This window comes from Talaromyces atroroseus, assembly GCF_001907595.1.
Source record: "Talaromyces atroroseus strain IBT 11181 chromosome Unknown scaffold_1, whole genome shotgun sequence".
NCBI classification, from domain to species: Eukaryota; Fungi; Ascomycota; class Eurotiomycetes; order Eurotiales; family Trichocomaceae; genus Talaromyces; species Talaromyces atroroseus.
In genome coordinates, this window is record NW_017971433.1 from 1,006,971 (window position 1) to 1,027,144 (window position 20,174).

General features: G+C 46.8%; 6 protein-coding genes across 6 annotated transcripts; 2 read left to right on the plus strand and 4 right to left on the minus strand.

Moving 5' to 3' along the window:
* Positions 1-1,931: 1,931 nt before the first annotated feature.
* Positions 1,932-3,212, minus strand: UA08_01439 (hypothetical protein; the record flags this gene model as incomplete). Its single annotated transcript, XM_020261104.1, has 2 exons — positions 1,932-2,643; positions 2,719-3,212. The coding sequence occupies 2 exons, from the start codon at positions 3,210-3,212 to the stop codon at positions 1,932-1,934; spliced, it is 1,206 nt and encodes a 401-aa protein (XP_020123343.1).
* An 899-nt stretch (positions 3,213-4,111) lies between these two features.
* Positions 4,112-5,020, minus strand: UA08_01440 (hypothetical protein; the record flags this gene model as incomplete). The annotated part of the gene is made up of 2 exons (XM_020261105.1): positions 4,112-4,489; positions 4,568-5,020. 2 exons carry the CDS (start codon positions 5,018-5,020, stop codon positions 4,112-4,114), a joined length of 831 nt encoding a protein of 276 aa, XP_020122951.1.
* Positions 5,021-5,491: 471 nt separating this feature from the next.
* On the minus strand, positions 5,492-7,363 carry UA08_01441 (hypothetical protein; the record flags this gene model as incomplete). The annotated part of the gene is made up of 3 exons (XM_020261106.1): positions 5,492-5,571; positions 5,626-7,284; positions 7,348-7,363. 3 exons carry the CDS (start codon positions 7,361-7,363, stop codon positions 5,492-5,494), a joined length of 1,755 nt encoding a protein of 584 aa, XP_020122928.1.
* Positions 7,364-9,420: 2,057 nt separating this feature from the next.
* On the plus strand, positions 9,421-11,967 carry UA08_01442 (hypothetical protein; the record flags this gene model as incomplete). Its single annotated transcript, XM_020261107.1, has 5 exons — positions 9,421-9,888; positions 9,945-10,358; positions 10,409-10,477; positions 10,537-10,848; positions 10,915-11,967. The coding sequence occupies 5 exons, from the start codon at positions 9,421-9,423 to the stop codon at positions 11,965-11,967; spliced, it is 2,316 nt and encodes a 771-aa protein (XP_020122916.1).
* Positions 11,968-12,674: 707 nt separating this feature from the next.
* UA08_01443 (hypothetical protein) lies at positions 12,675-13,844 on the minus strand (the record flags this gene model as incomplete). Its single annotated transcript, XM_020261108.1, has 1 exon — positions 12,675-13,844. The coding sequence occupies one exon, from the start codon at positions 13,842-13,844 to the stop codon at positions 12,675-12,677; it is 1,170 nt and encodes a 389-aa protein (XP_020122917.1).
* A 2,116-nt stretch (positions 13,845-15,960) lies between these two features.
* UA08_01444 (hypothetical protein) lies at positions 15,961-17,538 on the plus strand (the record flags this gene model as incomplete). Its single annotated transcript, XM_020261109.1, has 3 exons — positions 15,961-16,416; positions 16,477-17,476; positions 17,528-17,538. 3 exons carry the CDS (start codon positions 15,961-15,963, stop codon positions 17,536-17,538), a joined length of 1,467 nt encoding a protein of 488 aa, XP_020122881.1.
* Positions 17,539-20,174: the final 2,636 nt, after the last annotated feature.

Sequence of the window (20,174 nt, forward strand, 5' to 3'; positions counted from 1 at the left end):
TTTTTACCTTGCAACTGCATCACCGCCAAGATAGGCATAATCAATCCACCTTGATGATAATTAAATTGCAGTCGTAATGTCCCATACAACGCTTCAGTCATCATGCTCTGGTTTGTTGTATCATTCATTTCAATGTCTGCCTGGATTCTGACAGTCAGTCCAAAGAGTCTTTGATTCTCAGGATCATAACGCTTTCTAGTCCCATAGCATTATATAAATTTACATCGTTTGTATTCTAAACAATTAATAACATAAAAATTTCTTGTTCAATTATGCATACATTACAATACTGAGCATAGCCACACCATAATCTTGTAAATCTTCTGCCACCTGGCTTTGAACTACTTATCCCTCATGGCATCAGACCACACTTTTCTGGGCTTTAATTGAAAGTTTCGCCATGTACTTTACCATCTTGTACTCTCCCGCTTCATATTAATCGGTCGTGGGCTCTCTATCCACTGAAAGGAGCCCTTCAGGCCATCCTACGGATACGGTGAATTCCCTTGATGTCGATGAAGCGTACCTACTGCGACTTCTCAGTCGGCGTGCAAGGCATGCCCATCACAGACAGTACTCTTGTTCACCTCAATACCAACTGCGAGAATGCAGTTTTGATATATTTTTTCTTGTCTCCATACGTATTTTCGACCGATTGAAGCCCCACGATCCAGTATGGCAGAGTTGTAGCAGCTGAGTATACAGCTAGTTAGGACTTAGGGCTAAACCGGTACAGCCCTGGAGCAGTGTGGAGATATGTCTGAGTTGCCTAGGTACTTCAGACGAGTCTGTCGAATGGATGGTAGAAATTTAAGAATGCAGTACTAACAATTGCGTCTTTTATAATGGCGTACCTAGTATTACATCTTCAAGCTTCAATCTCGAAATCAATAACCCTATACGGTTGATTGTCGCGAGAACTTCTCATACTGGTCCAGATACTATCGCCTCCCAATGTCCGGATGGCTCATGATACGCTTCCTCAATTGGGCTTCATAAATGCTTACGTTAGCAGATTGCTGGGAAAGGTATCTCGAAACCTACACATGAACTCGCTTGGAATCTTGATGTCTTTGTACTTTGCTTGGTCCTGAGCAGGACTTCGACTAACAGTATCCACTGCCGACTCGTTCAGATAGTCCAGAGTGAGATCTAGACTGGCGGACTGGAAGAACAAAATTCTAAACACGTGGACTTTGTAGGAGTCTTTTTTTTTTTTTGACATTCGACGTTAGCAAAGCCTTCAGCTGGCAAGGATACATGAGCTATTCCAAAGTCTCAAAAAAAAGGTGGCAGGATGCAGATTTGAGAGCCATCTTCAATGCTCACAGAGCCTATGGATAACAATATTGACTATTAACGCATACGGATCATGACGTGGATGCCTGGAAAATACAACTATAATCCCTCAATGACTTTGACCCTAGCCCCCTCTGAACTCCATCCTTTCCCTTGGGAGTAAGGACCTGTCATCATGTATAGCTTCGTCTTCACTCCGGAACATTGACGAAACACACTAGTCGAAAAGTGAGCATTGTTATGTGAGAGAACGGGGAATGCGTGGATCTCTGCATAACATGTTGTCCAGATGAGATTCTAGATTGAAGTCACCTTAATGCTATAGGATCGAAGAAAGTCGGTTGAAATCATGAGATCATTGATGATACAGCAATTGGAGATGCTATCTTACCTAGGTACTCGACCCCTAAAGACCCTGTCTAATTGTAGAAGGACTCTGAGAAGAAGCTCTTGGGTATAGGATGGTACGGGGACCGATCACGTACTCTGAAGCTAGAAAGTCTACAGCACCCTTTGCCAAAGTAATGAGAATGAAACTGACATTAAAATCGAGACAATATATTATGACACAAGGTAGTTGTAAGACAAGTTCAAAAAGCCCAATGGAATCACCTAGGTATATGCGCTTGGAATCATTCGTCGTCGCGATACCTCGGCATCTCATCGCCAGCATACATCTCATGTACCACCTCGTTCGAGTCTATACCAGCCATCTCATACTGAGGTGTTGATCCTGGGATTTCATACCGTGATTGCTCCCCCAGATCTTCAGCCGGCACATGGCTTTTACCCTGACCATCCATTTCCGGAAGCTGAGCTGATTGTGCGGCTTGATAGGAAGCATCGCGTTTTCTAGTCTTCCGTCGATACCAAAACCATCCCACCGCTGCTGCGATTAGGGCAGCCATGCATGGGATGACCACTGCGACAGCAATTGTTGTTGTTTCGTGGCTGCCGCTGCTTTTTCCGGAAGGAGAAATAATCGACGTGTTGCCTGTTGAAGTTGGTGGTAAAGTTGATGATAAGTTCGATGATGATGATGATGATGGCGATGGCGATGGTGACGAGGGAAGATCGGTGGATTGATAGTTGATCTGGACCATACTGGCGTACAAGGTAATGAAACTAGCGGTTGTGGTCTGTATCGAGATTGAGGCCGATGTAATGACTGTCCCAACCTCTTCGAAGTCCGTTTCAGTGGCTACTGTAGGTAAAACCAACTGCGTGCTTGACGTTGTAACACCGTCTGTGCCAGTAGCGCAGACGAACACATCCAGTGTTGTTTGGGCAGTCACTTGTGTACAAGCTTGTGGGTCGTCGCTATCGAGTTCGCATTGATATCCTCTATCCATCTATCAATTAGCCAACCTAGGCCTTCCCCTGAAGGAGCAGGCGAAGAAAAAGAAAGAGAAGCCATACATCGGACAACATCCCACTGCTGTCTCATTGACCAAGGGCGCATAGTCAAACGAGAAACTGTTGAAAGTGGACAATGAAGAACTGAGTCCATTATTTCCGACGCGTACTGCACAAGCCGTTACATATCCAACAGGACATGCGATACCAGGGGAGTAGAATCCCGACAAAACCGGGGTGACAACCGTTGAGATTGATGAGATGCTAGTAAACGAGATTTGATAAGAAGTAGTCGCTGTTACCGAAGGAAAACAGTTTGTGTCCTGAGCGAAGTAAACATATCCAGGTTCCTTACTAAAACATGTTTGGCCCATAGCGCCGTAGAAGTCGCAGCCTCCGTCGCATCCATCTACGAAAACCTCAGTGCAGTGGCTGGGTGGGGTGAACGTCGTTGTGAATGGGCCGAGAATCCCCGTTCGTGTAGATGAAGCTGATGTCGTGGATCCTATGGACGCCGAATCTGTAGCAGCTGTCGTGCGAGGTGCGTTACGGGGCATTCTGACATTCTGTCCCCCTCGCCTCTTAGGTATTTTTTCTGGTGATCTTGCTTCTAACGGTTCGACAGTTCACTCGAGCTTGACTTGGTCGAGTAGCCAGGTTAGGGACCATGTTATGTAGATAGGCTGACAAAAGGCACAGAGATTATAATGCAACATAGACCAAGACAGGTATAGCTCAAACAATCCAACCTTTGTTCGTAATATGTAACTAGAGGTTAGCTACAGATATTGGCCGCTAAAACTAATGCCTAGACCAGAAACAAAACAACTCCCCCTATTCAATTGACATGCTATCTTAACAGTAAGCAAGCTCTCAACCAACCAGAGCAAGTAGCAGCATCCTGCAGAGGCTGGAGTTGAGGCTGCTGAGCTCCCAACCCTATGCCCCTTGCCTAAAGTTGGGAAGAAATCCGAGCGCAATCCCTGCGTGAATGAAATGAACGAGATGAATGTGAAATTGTAGGCAATACGAGTGCCCGGAGAAGTATATCAAAAGCACCTTGGCATTTCGTATTGGGCACCTAAACTGGATAATGCAATATATCCGGGAATGGAATCTGTCTTTGAATAGCTGCTATAGACTGGAGTACAAATGAATCCTTGAGCATCTGACTGCTTTGCCTGTGCTGTGAGTGAGCCGATAAAGTCGTGTGAACGCACATGGGAAATGAATATTCTGAAATCGAGGTTTCCACCGGTGTGCGTATACGTAGTGCCCTGGCCTCGAAGTAGATCAAAGCCACAAAGATCTGTCATGAGATATAAAAGGGCTGCGTACTCGGGTATCAAATCGCCACCCATGCTTTCGAATCTGAATACACCGAGCTGCTTTGGCATATGACTTTACTCGGACCTTTTGAAATGTGAGCAACACAACCCCCCAGAGCAGACGGCGCTCAGAAGCGATCTCCTATCTCTTGAAGTGCAAAATTCTTGGGTACAACGAATAAAGCGTCACTTTCACAACAGAGTTTGCCCGCCAAGCTTCGAATTTCTCCGTTAACGTATGCCTTGCGATCCGAAGAGCGCTCCTTGTCTAGGCTTGTGTGAATAGTGTAGAACTCTCCTGTGGATACCGGAGCTCGGTATCCGACGCTGAGGTGGGCAGTAACTCCAGTCTTCGCGGGTACAGATCGCAACGCGACGCGCCCGAGCGACTCGTCTAGCACAGTCGCCAACAGTCCTCCATGAACAACACTCAGCCACCCATCCAAACCATGTCCAAAGTAAACCACATTCACACATTCCTTATCCTCTTCGTTCCAGAAAATTTTCTAAAAAGAAATCCCCATTAGCTATCGGTAACCGACGCAGGAAATGCACAAGCATGGAATAAAACCATGTGAACTTACCTGTACCGCAAGACCCCGACTACCTCTCAAAGGACCACTACTGAGCCTTCGAGACTTGTACTCCTCCGTGAAGCTTTCGTATGCATCCCATTCAACGTATTTGGGATCGGCTCTCAGCTTGCGAACAATCGGGAGATACTCGACTAGTTGTTGAATCTGTTGTGTCTTCTGCACGTCCTCTGGGGAGCCTGGTATGGCAGGAAACAGATATCCGGTCGTGTATGCGTGGCCCGTATAATATCCTATGCTACCGAATAGCGCGGCATAAATGAATCGGCGCGTCCATTTTGATGTTGTTGCTGTTCGTGTGTTGCTCGCAGGGCCCGTGAGTGCCGTTGTGTAGTTCCGAACGACTGATTTCAGGGGGGCCAATTGTGCAGGGATTCCACAACTGCGAGGTCGTGAGCCTCCATACAACAATGCATTTGCATAAGTCCTCGAAGCGCGGAACATTTTAACGCATCATGGCCAGAGACCGCACTCTGCCTCGCTAATGAGTAGGGGGAAGCGACTACAGCTGAGCTCGGGACAGCAAAACCGTATGTCGGATCACGTGATGAATTACTCCGATCATGTCGATTGCCAGTATTACAGTAACTAGCTCTACGAACTTTGTAAAATCACGGATAATAACGCAAAAGCTTCACCCGTAAACGTCGTATTTATGTCTAGCTAATGATCCTCCCTCCAGTCGGGGCTTGTGGTTGGCCCTAAAGTCTGGCCTAAGCATGCATGTACATCTTCTTGTGGATGATATATCCTTAGTTGACCTAATCTCGCTATAGTAGCCATTGCTTGATACCTTGTACAATGGCACAGGCGCATCATGATGCCTAGAGAGGAGGCGTGAAAAGCCAAATCACTGTATAAACAGGCTGTGGAGGGTCTCCCAATATCGTCCGTGCCAAGAGGTAAGCTACCAGATCACTGCTCGGACTGTAATTCGTCTTTGCTAGGCAAATCAATAGCTCGGTAAAGCAGAATCAATGCTGAGTGTGATTCACCTAGGGGGTTATGTCAATAACAACTGCGTTGAGAAGAGTCCGATGAAGTCTTACCTCCGCCCGCCAACGTCTCAATCTTCTCCGCGTCTACTTCTGATACCTTGTCGTCATTGAACCACCACCATTTGCCATCATCTTCGCGTCTTTTGCCGTTAGGGGCCCTCGCGTCGTCAACAAGTCGACCCTGTTTCTTGACATATGCGGTGTAGTGACCGCTATCGGCACTGGCGCCCTGATGAGTAATTACTCCCCGTAACTCGTAGAGTCCTGACTGATTTGATCCATCATCGGTGGCCAGGCTTGGATCAATGAGTTCAAAGAGCTCCTTCTTCGCCCGAAGAATTGCGGCTCTGCGTTCTGCCTCATATTCCTCGTCAGACTTGAACACGTCAGTCATTGCACTATCGCCATCCTTTTCGTTATTTTTGTTGGCCTCTGATTCAGCCGCTGCCTTTTTCTTCTGCAATGGTTCCGCGGTTTTTCCTAATTCGGAATCTGCCTTGCCATCCTCTTCTTGATGATGAGCTAGTTTCTGTCGTTTCCGGGCGCGCTCTGCATCCTCTTCGTCTTTGCGAATCTCACGCACTTTGTCTCTAACCGGGATCAGCCTTTTTCTTAGCTCATCCGTACAGAATTCGACAACATCAAGCTCGGCCGGAAAAGTGACTTTGCGCATGATCTTGGCCTTTTTCTGGCTCTCCCTCTTCCAAAAGAAACGGACGAAGTGAACCGTCAAATATTTAGGAAGTCGCGCTATGCGAGACTTTTTGGTATATATGGCATCCCGTCCTAGGATGCTTGACCTCTTCTCAATCTTCTCCTCCAGACCGGCCCTAATTCCGTCACCCAGATGATTGATATCCTTGTCGATGTGGCAGTCTAGCTTGAGAAAAACATCGGACGTCGTGACTGGCTCTTCGCCACCTTCTTTTGCCGCTGGTTCGTCGCATTCAAGGGTAGACTCAAAACTACCGCTCAAGAATTTATCAACAAAGGAGACGTCATTGCCACTTTCTTTGACCTTCAATTTCTGGCGCAGCTGAGTCAAGATCTGTGACCAGGCCTCCTCTGCATCCTGCTGTGCATATCCGTGACCGTTTTGTGCCTTTTGCGCGAATTGTGGGAATGTATTTCGCAGGACATTTAGGAACATGAGCGGCGGAAACCCTTCCTGGGTTTCAGACATTTGTTTATACAAGTCTCTCAATGAGGCGGTAAGATCCGAGGATCCACCAAGCGCTCCAAGACCGAGCGTGCTTAGATCACCCAGACGAGAAGCCGCATCAGAAGAACTGGTCGCGCTATAACGCAGAAGTTCCTGCTGAAGTTCAGGTATGCCTCGTAGGGTCTGCAAAGTCGAGTTTAAATAACAAGTATTCCCCAAATTTTGTAAACCTGCCGGGGTTGCTCCCTCAGCTTGCGCTGCTTCCGCCTCAGTCATATCCTCCAAGAACTTGACCGACTCCTTGGGCCGAGCCAGGATGGCCGAGCCTTCAGCTCCCGATGGAGTTCCCATCATCATAAAGGTCTGTCCAGGTTTCGCCTTGAGCGATGAAAGCTCCGTTTCATCCTTGAGCTGGCCACCTTTGACCAGGATCTTCTGTCTCTCTGGTTCGACACCGGTCAAGGAGAACAGTTGGAACTTGAAGGTTTCGCCATTTGACGCTGGGTCGAGCTCGACATCGTAGCGTTTGCCCTGGTGCTTCACGACGACTTTGCATTAATCAGCACTTGATCGGTCCTCACAACGCAGGAAGAGGAAGGAGCACAACAAACCTGGGATGGCAGCCATGGCGATGGAATAAGCGGTGTCTCTCTAAAGGAGCGTGTGGAATAGTTGACAGCAAGCAGCTGATTAGAAAGCGAGGCGGTAAACAACGGCCGCCACTTGCGGGGGCCGTCGACGACTGACGACAGGCGCGCGCGAGCAAACAGTGCAAACAAACCACCTCGCACCAGCCGCGCAACAACCATGCCGCCTAAAGCTCCCCGCAACATACATACAACATACAACGGTGCCAATTCAATGCCCATGACAGGATCAACAGGCTAGTTTCGCTTCTATATCGCTTCCCCGCCACCAGCAATATGGTAAGGCAGAAACAGGCATTGGTTAACGCTCGTTGTCTCCGGAGCAAGCTGACCTGTCCCAGTCGCAATCACTCAGACCATACCTGCAGGCCATACGATCTACTCTTACCTGCGCTCTCGCTGTATCGAACTTCGCATCCCAGACCTCCGAGAGACACAATGTGCCGGAAATTGAAGCTCAGAATTCCCCCGAGCTGCTCCTGAACCCGCTGACAGTCGCCCGCAATGAGAACGAATCGTGCCTGATAGAAGCAAGCTACAATAGCATCCGTGTGAGCATTCGCGTCAAGCAAGCCGACGAAATCGAGCGGATCCTCGTCCACAAGTTCACTAGGTTCTTACAACAACGAGCGGAATCATTCTTTATCTTGCGGCGCAAGCCTGTCAAGGTCTGTTGGCGAACCCTCTTCGCCTTTGTTGACTCCATTGTCCCTGACTGAATATTTAGGGATACGATATCTCTTTCCTCATTACAAACTTCCACACCGAGTCGCTACTCAAACATAAGCTGGTTGATTTTCTAATCGAATTCTGTAATGATCCGCCCCCGCCCCCCTCTCTACTTAAATACGAGACAAGGATGGTATACTGATCTTGTGTCATTCGATTAGTGGAGGAGGTCGATAAAGAGATCTCCGAGATGAAGCTCTTCGTATGTTCCTGTCTAACCTCGTCTTGATGGCTGCATTGGCTAACCTGAAACAGTTGAATGCCCGAGCACGGTTCGTGGCTGAGTCCTTCCTGACTCCTGTAAGCAGTCTGGTCCCGTGATATCTGTGGCCCTAAAGCTAACTATATGCCCCAGTTTGACTAAATTTATAATCTCAGGCTTTTTATGAAACGCAGCAAGCTCTATTGTTTTATGGATGAATGGTATTCTTGTCTTATTGTATCTGTAACTGCTCCTTCTGCAAAAGTTCTTTGTTTCCATGCAGCCAGCCATCTAGTTTGTAGATACCGGGCTGGTCACAGGATTTCTTCCAGAATAGACACAGTATGTATTTGATGGCAGTACTCTTCAGTTAATCTAGCCACCTATCTATGAAAAGAGCCCTTGCACTCCTCCCTGGCCTTGCTTCTCATTGAGAATAAGCCTATCACCTAGTCAGGAGAGCTGGAGCCACCTTTATATGGATGCAATCCAGTCTATACTGTCTTTTTATTCGTCACAGCTATTAGAATAACCTTGAGCGTGGATCCTTATTGTTGAATAATTGGATCTAATAGGTGCATTGTGCCAAAAGTTCACCTGACCATAGACAATATCTAACTAGCACAAGAGAACGAATTACTGTTACGCGGGTCTTATTTAGTGAATAGCACCCAGACCAGCGTGTGATTTCAACAATAGTGAACAAAGATGTGAATAGGATTTCAAGGAGACAATGTCCATGTGAATTCTCTCGTTGATTGCTTTGGATATACAATAGGATATAGTATTCACCTCACCTCACTTCGCTATTAGAACGATATAAATTATTGGCCTCATTCCCAGCTCTTCCACACTTCTTCACATTCTTCATCTCATTACGTTGAGTTTTCACCTTTCTCTGAACTTCAAGAAGCCTTTCCTTCGCTTCCTTTGAAAGCGAATAATTCTCAAAGCTCAACTTCAGTTTACTATCCTCGATTTCCTTCCTCGATCGTCGTCAAGTCAACGGGCGTTTGATACCTTCGTGTTTGCAATTCTCTCTTCATCTAATCGCCTCAAACAGCAAGAGCTATTGCTCAGCTCGTCTCTTCAGTTAGAAAACAGAGATGAACGGCTATCTAGCTCGTCCGATATATCGCCAAGGACAGGCATATCCTGCTCCTCCGCATGGAATACAGCAAGCAGGGTATGGGGCAGCTCCATACCTGACTGCTCCGACAAATACTCAAATGCATGACACTGGCTCGTCATTCATGCAGGGGAATCCCAATCAATTTCATTACCAGCCTTCGCAGCGTAGTCAGCCCCTGGGCCCTGTTCCAGTTGATTATTGCCAACTGTATGGACATCAGATGGAACAGTTCTTGATGAATCAGCGAGTAAACATACAACAACAGCTTGAACAGCGCATGATGATCCAACGCAAGATCGATCAACACAAGAAGGACCAGCTCGAGATAGCATCTGTGAGATCTAAGCTTGGTAATACTGCCTGCGCTGTTGAGAACTTTCCCTTCAAGTTCTTGGCGAGCACTGAGAAGCCTCCGATGTACGGCGTTGTCAAGATATGCAATGTAAGGTTTTCTATGATCACATATGTTCGTTCTTTCTCGCTAATTCCAGTGCAAAGCTTCCTTATGCCGTGACAAAGCATGAGATTCAGCAGCTTTTGGGTCGCCATGCTGGAACCCTTGGTGCTGAGCTCGGTGGCGGCATCCACATCATCATGGAACGCTCTACTGCAAAAACCATGGATGCGTTCGTTGAATTCAGGACTGAGAAGGACGCCGAAGCTGTGGCACGCCGCCTGAGCTTCACCGAATCTGGTCGTTATCCTCGCTTGGGTACTCGCCATGTCGATATTTTAGTCAGCTCTCAGGACGAGTTACTCCATGAGCTATTCCCTCGAGCAAAATGCGTTGAATGGCGTGACGGCGTTCCCCATTTGCTTCCGAATACAGACCCTTACTCCGCTGGGTTTCAAGGGTTTTTGACCAGCGAAGAGATCCGCGGTCTCGTCTCACATGCACTGAATCCAGCACGTGTATGTATTTACCTCGAAACCGTCTATTGTGATTTGTTTCTGACCTCTAGCACCAGTCTCCATTCACCGAACGCTGTCGTCAGCGAACCTATGAATCCCTGGTCTCCACATTGTGGAAGGTATGCATGCTCTCATGTTCTGTCTTGTCTATTTTGTACCGAGTCTCATTCTTAATTAGTTTCCGTGGTTTGCGACCACCATGTACACTGTTGCGAATCGAGATGAGCTCTACCAAGCAACTATCCAGCAGATCCTCGAACTCAGCGATAGGATAAAGCAGCGCAAAGTAATTGGTCTCAATGAATCATTACTCATGGACCTTCTCCGCGCTGGGTTGAGATGTCCTTCTTTCAACGAACGGCAAAAGTTTTGCCTGTTGGCAGCTGCTGAATTGCCGTCGTTCTCGCCTATCATCCACTTGAAGCATTTCGAGTTTTGGCCATTCGACTGTTTGGCAAAGGGCACATCGAGTACCGAATATCAAGTGATGGTAAGTCGATTATCGTTATTATTCACGCTGATTGTAGCGTAAGCTAACCAAATACTTTTCGCCCAGTACTATGCTCAGCTGATTCGGCGAGGTCTCGGTATTTGTGACAAAGACGACTTATCCATTCCGAACAACTGGCGCAACCGAGTCGATCTGGCCAAAGAATCACCCTGGGGTCATTTGTGGATTGAATGGCACTTGCACGATAAGGAGATGACGTTCGAGGCAGCCGCAAACCTTGAATTGCAGTTGGCCAGTGAGATCCTACAACTCGCCGTCGGTCTTGAAAGCGAGCGTGGAATTCAGGATCAAACCACAGTCACCGGGCTCATCCTTCCCATCAAGCCCGAACAAAAGCAGAACTTAATTAAACACAATCCTGGTCCCCTTCCTGACCACTGGGTCGAGGATATCGCGAAGCGTGAGGCCATCAATTGCGAATCGCCATCACGCCAATCATCGGACGACGACAGTCTATCTCTATCTGTCGGGAACATGCGCCTTCGCTCTGGCACCAGCTCTACTTTCTCCGGGGGCGTTAGCCACATTGGTTCCACGAATGGCAGCATTGCTACCAATAAGGGTGAAGACAAAGCCGTGCCACAATGGATTCCAAGCATCAAAGAAGAGAATAATCACACCCGTCATCAGCATAGCCAGTCCCTCTCAGCTATTGCAGCTGCTGCAGTCCCGTATGCCACGAATCACAGCCTTAGGACCCGTCGGGGGAGCAGTATCTCTATACCGTCCACTATTCACATTGCCGGCAGACTCTCACATGGACAAGATCACCACTTGTCATCAATCACGGTCGATGATGTGCCACTAGCTGCTGCTGTGTTCTCTCCGAAGACTGATACAACAACAGAAAGTAGCATCAATGTCAACACCTTGATGTCGCGGCATGGTATTTGGTCCACTCCCCCCTCTGGCCTGGCATCCTGGACTGTGCCAGGAAGAAGCTCGGCCAATACTGGAGAGCCGGACAGTTTAAGTCGCAGTGGACGTGGAAGTCGTCATACTCCCAATCCTTCCCTCACTAGTCAGCAGGGCGGTCTTACTGTTGTATCCGAGGATGAAGAGGATATCTTTAACAAGCGTACTTCAAACAACACCTGAGTTCTGAGAGGAGTAATCTGACGCGAAATGTTTTGCCGCATGGTGAAGTTATTTTCGTCGACATCGATTTGACCCTCAGTTTGAACTATTGATGAATAACTCTACTCTCTGTTCGATGATCATAGTTTCGAAGAAAATCATCCTTTTCTTTTGCAGATTTCCAAGGCAATTAGGCCAGGACTTGTGCACTTGCGTGCCTCATGGACAGTTCGATGTCACATGATTTAGGGTGCTTTTTTGCTTTATCTTGTCTTAGTTTTTTTCTTTCTTGCTTGCTTGCCTTTTTTTTTTTTTTTCTTCCTCTTATTCTTGCCCCTTTTTCCTTGACGCCGAAGCTTTTCGGTGGTGATCTTTTATTGAACGAGATTTGCATAGAACCAGGACAACGTCCGAGGTAGTCCATTTCGAGGACGGCTGTCTAGCGATCTGATGTTTCTCCTCCCTGCAGTTTTGTGTTCCCTTTTCATGGCACGCACTTTCTTTGACTGACTTTACTTTCGAAGATGAAGCAGCAAAGTCGAGTCTCTGTCCATTTGACCCTTAGAGGATAGTCCCTATGTATGCAGCTAGGTTGACAGTCCTAAAATGAGACAGATGAATGAATCATGAGTGATGAATATCCCTTTTCGATTCCTAACAACAGCGAAACCGGCTGATGAACTAGTAGCACCAGTAGCGTAGCCATTTCTTCTGCCATTATAATTTCATTATAAATGTATACTCATGTCAGTTTCTGCATCATCTGGTTCAGTAGCAGATGATCTTTGGCGGGCCAGCTCGGCTTGTCTCTTTAATCCTTCAATTCTTTTCCTCTCTTTTCTCGCTTGCGGTTCTTCCCATTCCGGAGGTTTCCTTCCGCGCGTGGTACTCGGTGCTGCTGTGGAAGCAGCTGCATACAGATCAAGTAGCTTGGTTCTAAACCTTTCGACACGCTCCTTGTTGACTTCAAACCTTTCGTTTGCCAGCGCCACCAGCATTTGCAAATATTCTTCCGTCACCAGACTCCGCATAACGGGGTCTGAATTGTCATTACTATACTCACAGTACCCGATAATAGATTCAAGAGACAATCCCGACGAACGGACCGCGACAATCGGGCTGTGAGAAGCGGAATAGTACTCTGAACTGTTCTTTTGTGACGTTTCCAGGCATCTCAGGCTTTGTAGTCCGCTTTCACGGAACCCTGCACTGGAAGCTGCGGCCAACACTGGGTGGGCGTGGTGAAGCGTGGCGGTCATTACGTGCAGAATCTGCAAAAAGCTGTCAATCTTTCGATCATGTTTTGTCGGGTGGAGAAATTTTGGAGCGTCCATACGTACCATTGGATCGTAATGGAATCGAATAAGCCGTATGCCGCCATCCTGAGAGAGATTGGGCCTTGGAATGCCGTCGCCGGGAACGAGGCCAAACAGTTTGTGGTAGGAGGAAGCTTCGAGGTTGACGGGGTCATGTGAGACGTACAACCACCTTCCCTCGCCCTTTCCGCCCACAAGAGCGAACTTCCGACCATCGTCTCCCTTGCGGCTCTCGTCAACTGCATCTTGATCGACAGTATTCGAAGCAACTTCGCTCGATACCTGCGACGATACAACAATCGTTGAACCTCGAGAAGACTCTCCTGTCGTCCGTTTGCTATTCGTTTTCTTGCTTCCTTCCACAAAGACGCTTGCTCTCCCTGCGCAACTGCTTGTTGTCACGAGGCCATCCAGAACATTGATGTCTCTGATCAAGTCGCGAATACCTTCATCGACCGAGCCCTTGGGTGACAAATCCGAGTACTCTGCATCTGGGACAGACAGGTCAGATAGGATTTTAGCCTTGCGTGCAATAAAGCCTGGTGGGATGGCAGCAGCAGCGGAGTGTAACGGTGCAGTCATTTCTATGCTCCAGCCGAGGGGCAAGGAAAAGCTTGCAAATGTGATGGGAATTGGGTTCGCTGCCCAATCGTCATGCTGATTTACGCAATGACGACCAAACGGGAGGATCGATGTCTTCTATTCCCCGCTAGATCTTAGCCCCTTGTCTGAAAGATTGAACGCCAGGGTCCCTCGAGATGCGTCAAGACACGCAGCATGAAAAGGTGCCTTGTCATTTTGCTTCCCTTGCGGTCCTCGTATTACCAAGTATTTTACTTTCCGACAGCGGGGTAGGCCGTAAACCTAGCCATGCTTGGGTACGGTACTGTAATACACCACGGAGGAATATTATTGGCGGTTTTTATGTGGGCCCGCTCCGATTTTTCCCGTTTTGGAATCGTAGGGCTAAAGTTAGGGCTATGCAGGTCTGTTATAGGAAATAGTTTGCTATTCAGGTCAAAATCCCGTATGGTCTCCGTGGTTACACCGGATGGTAACGAGATATGAGTCAGCCTTGTGAATACTGAAACGTAAGGAGATTCGTGCGAAAAATAGATTAATATTTGCATTGATGGATTTACTAAGGAGGTTATTATTAAGTTTAAACGTGAACCATATTGTAGTTAGCTCAAGGAAAAAGAAAGGATCCATTCCAAAACTGGTTCAAAGACTACTCTTAAGCCTCGCCCTGAAATACGTGAGGCGTCCCTGTGAACTTGGACTTGTTGATCTTTTTTACAGAGTGGCTTCTCCACCATGCGCGCGCCTTAGAATGCATTCTGGAATTGTTAATGAGCTCAATTATGACATGCCCTGCCTCAATACTGCAGTATTCCTGGTACTGGGGCCAGTCAAGTGTCCCAAGCAGGAGTTTCAAATACTCTCCTACCCCCTGTGCCCCCTTTTGTCCAAATCCAAAACTCGTCACACTGAATGCCTTGATCTCATCCGCCTGAATGGATTCGTTGGGAATTACGACATTATCCCATTGCTTTAATACGCTATCAACTTTATTCGCGTTTCTGTTGCCAAGAATAGTACCGGAGTTTACCATTTGAAGGTATCTATTCATCATCTACGCAGTTGCAGGGCTCCGCATGATGGCGAGATGCGTGAATCGCCAACATAAAATTCTCTACCAAATAGCCGCCGCGCCTAACGCTCCTCTCTCTGGATCAATATATCGTCGTCTTCACTGGCCTCACGTGGTGACAAAGCAGGAAACTCCCTGGTGCTCTTCAGTTTGTGTTTCAGCATCCGCCATCAGTAGTTGATATCGAAAAATTGGCGGTAGTATCGAAGATGTTTCACGGCAGTTAAAATCCTCTTACCAGAACCGGGAACAGACCTTCCTATTCAAACACTCGCCGTCTGCACGTGTGCAATAATTCCGTGGACTGGAATATTCAACTCTAATGCGAATGCTCCTTGACGCTTTTATTACCCACTGTTAGCTAGAACTGCTTCCGTAAACTAATCTGCGTGGCTGTTTTTCCAAAGCAAAACATGTCTCCTTCGACTATTCCCGCATTTCGTCAATCCCACATAATTTGTTCGTGGTCTTGGTCATATTTTTGCCCTATTATTCTCAGTATGTCTTGGAGTCTCTAAATGCCTTTGTTCAACTTCCGCGATATCATGAGCCATACTTTGGTTCACAAGAGATCACATCACTCACCATGGGAGAGGACATTAGCTCCCTCGAGCAGATGGAAGTATCTCGCTAGGGGCTACAATCATCAGTATCTACTACCTATGAAAATTCGATTACGCCATTAACATACCAGCCTTCCTATTTTCATAATTGACAAGACTTAGGGATGCACTTATCTGCACGATCAACGATACAACCAGCCGTCGCCTACTATTGAGCTAGATGCACACTTCCTAGAATTTGATGATCAAGGGGTAGAAAGGCATGAAGGCGGAATGAATAGCGACGTCCTAGAAGTCACGATTGAACAATAAGTTGCTAGATTGCTTGACAGTTGTTCTGTCCAGCAGCAAAAGATACGTGGCGCCCGTGAAACTAGCGAAGAGCTAAAGATTCCCCCGCTCTACCAAGGTATGGCCGCGGTCTTACGGATGCCAGAGAGAATTCTGAATTTCTCACTTAATCAAGAAGGAGGAGATAAAAATGGCAGGTTTTCTTCGTGGCTTTTACTCTCTCAGCGCCCTCTACATCGACTCGGACCACGACGTCGCAGTCATTGCCTCCCGGAAAGCCTTGGAGCTCGCATTGCTCAACAAGGTTCACGAAGCATGCTCAATTCTCGAAATTATCGCACACGAAAGGTCTGAAACATACCACGATCGTCCATTCATTCGACTTGTTTCCGAAGGTGTTTATTTTATGTATGAAGGTGCCGGGCTTTCACCACCGGCCGGACTAGTTGCGGAGATAGTATTCGATGAGGAAAATCTGGAATCTCTAGAGCAGGAATTACTTCAACGGATACCATACTTACCGGAAGATCTGACTTTCGGCAAAGGTAGCACAGAAGAAGATTTTGGGAAATTGAAAACATGGGTACAGAACGTCGAGTCGGAACGAGGGAGCAATGGGGGCTTAGATGCGACCACGGGGCATGATGTATGTCCTTCGTTTCTACTTCCTCTTGGGATTGCCCAAACCGGCTGATAACCAGAACAGGCAATGCTTCTTTCTTCCGGCCTAGTCGGTCTTTTGTGCATTGCATTGCACCTCAACAAATTTAGCGAGGCCGACGGCATTATGACTCGCATTGTCAGCCGTCTTGATGCAAACAAGCAATCGGAGTATCTAACTTACATCAGGCCTGCATGGAAGCAATACTTTCTCTCTGGCTGGTTACGTGATAAAATCGGAGTATCAGATGATGAGCTCAAACAGTATGCGGAGTTCGTCCGCGACACGACAAAGCAAAGGCTACAAGATGGTAGACTCCGAGCCAGCGATGTATTCAAGGGTAGACCTTTAGTCGAAATGCTTGAAGAGCTTGATAGGAATACACTGCGGTTCCCAAAGCTATACGAAGAGTACGGATACGTAACAGACGATGACGATGAGCAAACAGAAGGCCAAGCTGGAGGACAAAATGCAATATTTACTGCCCCAAAAACTATTTTGCGAACACCAGCAACTACAGCTCGAATTAAGGAAGTGGAGCTAAGACTAGGCTGTTCACTGCCAGAGGATCTTAAAGAGTTTTACGCTCTTACCAACGGTACGCGCCTCGTTGTCTCAGGTCCTTATTTGGGGCTTGAGAGACCCTTTCCCAAAGTTGAGCTTCTATTGTGGGAAGAAAGCCCAGATTGGATGAGCAGTTATCAATTAGAACTTCTCCCTGGGGCCAGACTGTCTGCGTCCATCGAGTGGCCGAATATTGATTGTGGGGGAATCGCGATGTACGAAAATGACGGGCAGGGCACGAAGTATTTATGGTATTTTCAGGGAGAATTGCTGGAGAAAGCGAAAAGTACCTTGGAGAAGGCCTATAGTGAAGCAGCGGAGCCGGGAAAAAGAGTCCTAGATAACCTGGTGAAAGAGTACCATGGAAGCTGGGCACAGTTGAGAAATTTGCAGTCTTGCTGGTATCAGCAAGGATGGGGTGGGCCCGGTTTGAACGTTTTTCACAATTTCCGGGACTATTTGAGCCTTGTGGTACTTGAGAGTAGGTATGAAGAAGATAAAAGCCCGCTTAGGGCGCCTGACAAGGAACTAGGTTACTTCTAAAATGCGAATTCTACGTGAACGTTAAGAAGAACAGGCCAACTGAAGCCACGTATAAATACAAGTCGCACGTATTCTATCAATACCAGAGCTTATAAGCCATGTAAAAGGTAATGTCGGCGATGGTGGCACTGCATGTTGTTATGTACCTAGAAACCCTTGGATGCAAGGTATGTTGCGGGTGGGTTACTAGAAGCATGCAACTCTCTACCTAGACACTATGTAGAAGAATATCTGCTCCTAACCTTATGATAGATCATCCGGATATAGGAGGCAGCACAAGTACAGCCTTGGGTGTATACGAGGAACAGACTGATATTGCTGTTCTTTCTAGGTGCCTTTCATTCTATCATTGATACATACATAACTTTTTGAAAATCACGTACAGAACTACATGCTGCCTACCACTTTTCATTGGTCGCCTGCATATTCCCACCAATTCTCGCCTCTTCATTTTTTGCCAGGCGTACATTTTCCCTTGCTTGTTTCCTCTGCCGCCATATCAATCCGCGTTTCACGACTATGATCAGCGCTGACGAACAAACTACATACGCTAGCCCAATGATTGTATACGCCCATTCGGTTCCCACGGCCGGAGTAAGCGGCTGGATGGCTGCTGAGATGGCTTCGGCAAACATACACCTGAGGAACCAACCTAAGCCCTCCATGTGTGTGGAACATCGTTTGTACCTAACTATATACTATATTTTAGGTACTATACACGCCGTGAGGGATGGTCGTAACTTAGAGGCGGTCCGCTCGCTAGCCCACGATTGTTGAACAAACCGTTGAACAAACCTTAGTACCTGAGTATCTACAGAGCACAAGGTGCTCCGGACTTTCATATAACTTACTATCCCGCTATTCCTATTGGCGCCCGCTGCGGCACGGAAAGACGGCCTGGGGCCCACATGAAAAAGCCGAAGTGGGCCCCAACGCATACTTCGACTTCAGGTCTAAAATACATAAATGCCTGATCAAGTATAGTGGAACGACATGGTTTGTGTGATTGAATTGTGAAATACACTTTGTGCTTAGTGCTCACTCCATTCACACATCATGTTTGTAACCTTCTGGGCCGGTTTTACTTCTTGGTTCACCAAATTCAGCGCCCAAAAGACTGGATCTCACCCCGTGTCTCATCCTGACTCAAGGGACAGCTGACATGGATGGCAGTTTGATACGAAAAGTTTAACCCCGCCCGTCCCCACAGCAACACTTCGTATATATGCACATCGCTACGTAAGAAGCGTACATTGCCTACCGGGTGAATCGTGAAGGCTTACCGGGGAGGGGGGGGGTAGGAAGGTCAAATGATGTTTCGATGCTCTTCTCCATCTGTTGTCCACTCTCATCCTATACCCCGTACTTCAAGACTTCCTTACTCTTTCCTTCGGGGTGGTCCAGACCTTGAGCGCTGAAATGCCTTGCTGCAGCGTGTCAAAAATTCTCAATAGCTAAATGGCTAGGCCCATGTCAATATAAATTACGATGATAACTAATACTCTTTAGTGAATAGATATCTGGCTAATAATACTCTAAAGGAATCAAGGAAGTACGCTCAACGCATTATATATGATAGCCTTCCCGCACTATTCAACTTACCTTCTCGAGTTGAGGGCTGTTGATCTTGGACTTATCTCTACGAACATTCAACTGTTTGAACAGCCAGTCTGACTTATCAATGACCGATACAGATTGGTAGTCATCATCTTCAGCTCTGATCCGCAATGATGTAATGGCTGGCATAACGTCATCTAGGCAACTACTCACTAGCTAGTTGTAGCAGGGGTTTTCAGCTTTTAAAAATGATTGAGAGTAAAACTTAATGCAAAACATCATTCCTACAGCATAGTCTGAAATCTAATGGAATAGCTGTAAAAATCAATGAAGAGGTGCCTCATCAGAACATATCTTGGCATAAGTTCCAGATAAAGCCGTTCGGTTTAGGCATAATCAACCCTTGCACCCTTTGCGAACCTTGACTGCGCTTACGCTCTAGATGTACGGAGGATGTTAATATAATTTACGTTAGCTTAGAAGTTCTATACCAATACCTATGTATTAGCGCCTCACTTCCAACTGTTCAACCCTTCCACAGCAGATACACAGGCATAAGTTAGTCATACCGATGTATTCATTTGAAAATACTATTTCCTCATTGCAGTGATATGTTAAAAGTTGCTGCATATAGTCCCTACGTAGATATTTTGCAGTGGCGGTGGTACCATTAATCACCTGGGCACCTAGGGTGACGATATAATGCTAGAGATCTAACATCTAAGAGATACTGGGATGAAGGGCGTTTCTTTGCCAAATATGTAGAAATCCACTACATATACAGTAATTTATGAAAAGAGCAATTATTCTATTTTTATCTACATATCATGTAATCCAATGAAAGGTTGTTATTTTCAATTCCAAAATCAACATAAGTCAACAGATGTTGGTTATATTCCTAGCACAATATGACACAAATAGCATAGTACCAACAGGTGTCTTTTTTCGTGTTGCCAACACAGTTGGATGAGACTATGGACATGACGATTGGTATCATGGACGCAAAGGCATCCATGATGGAGATGCTAAATGAAGTACTCAATTTGTTCTCTTCTAGGATGTAAAGTCTCTGAAGTTCT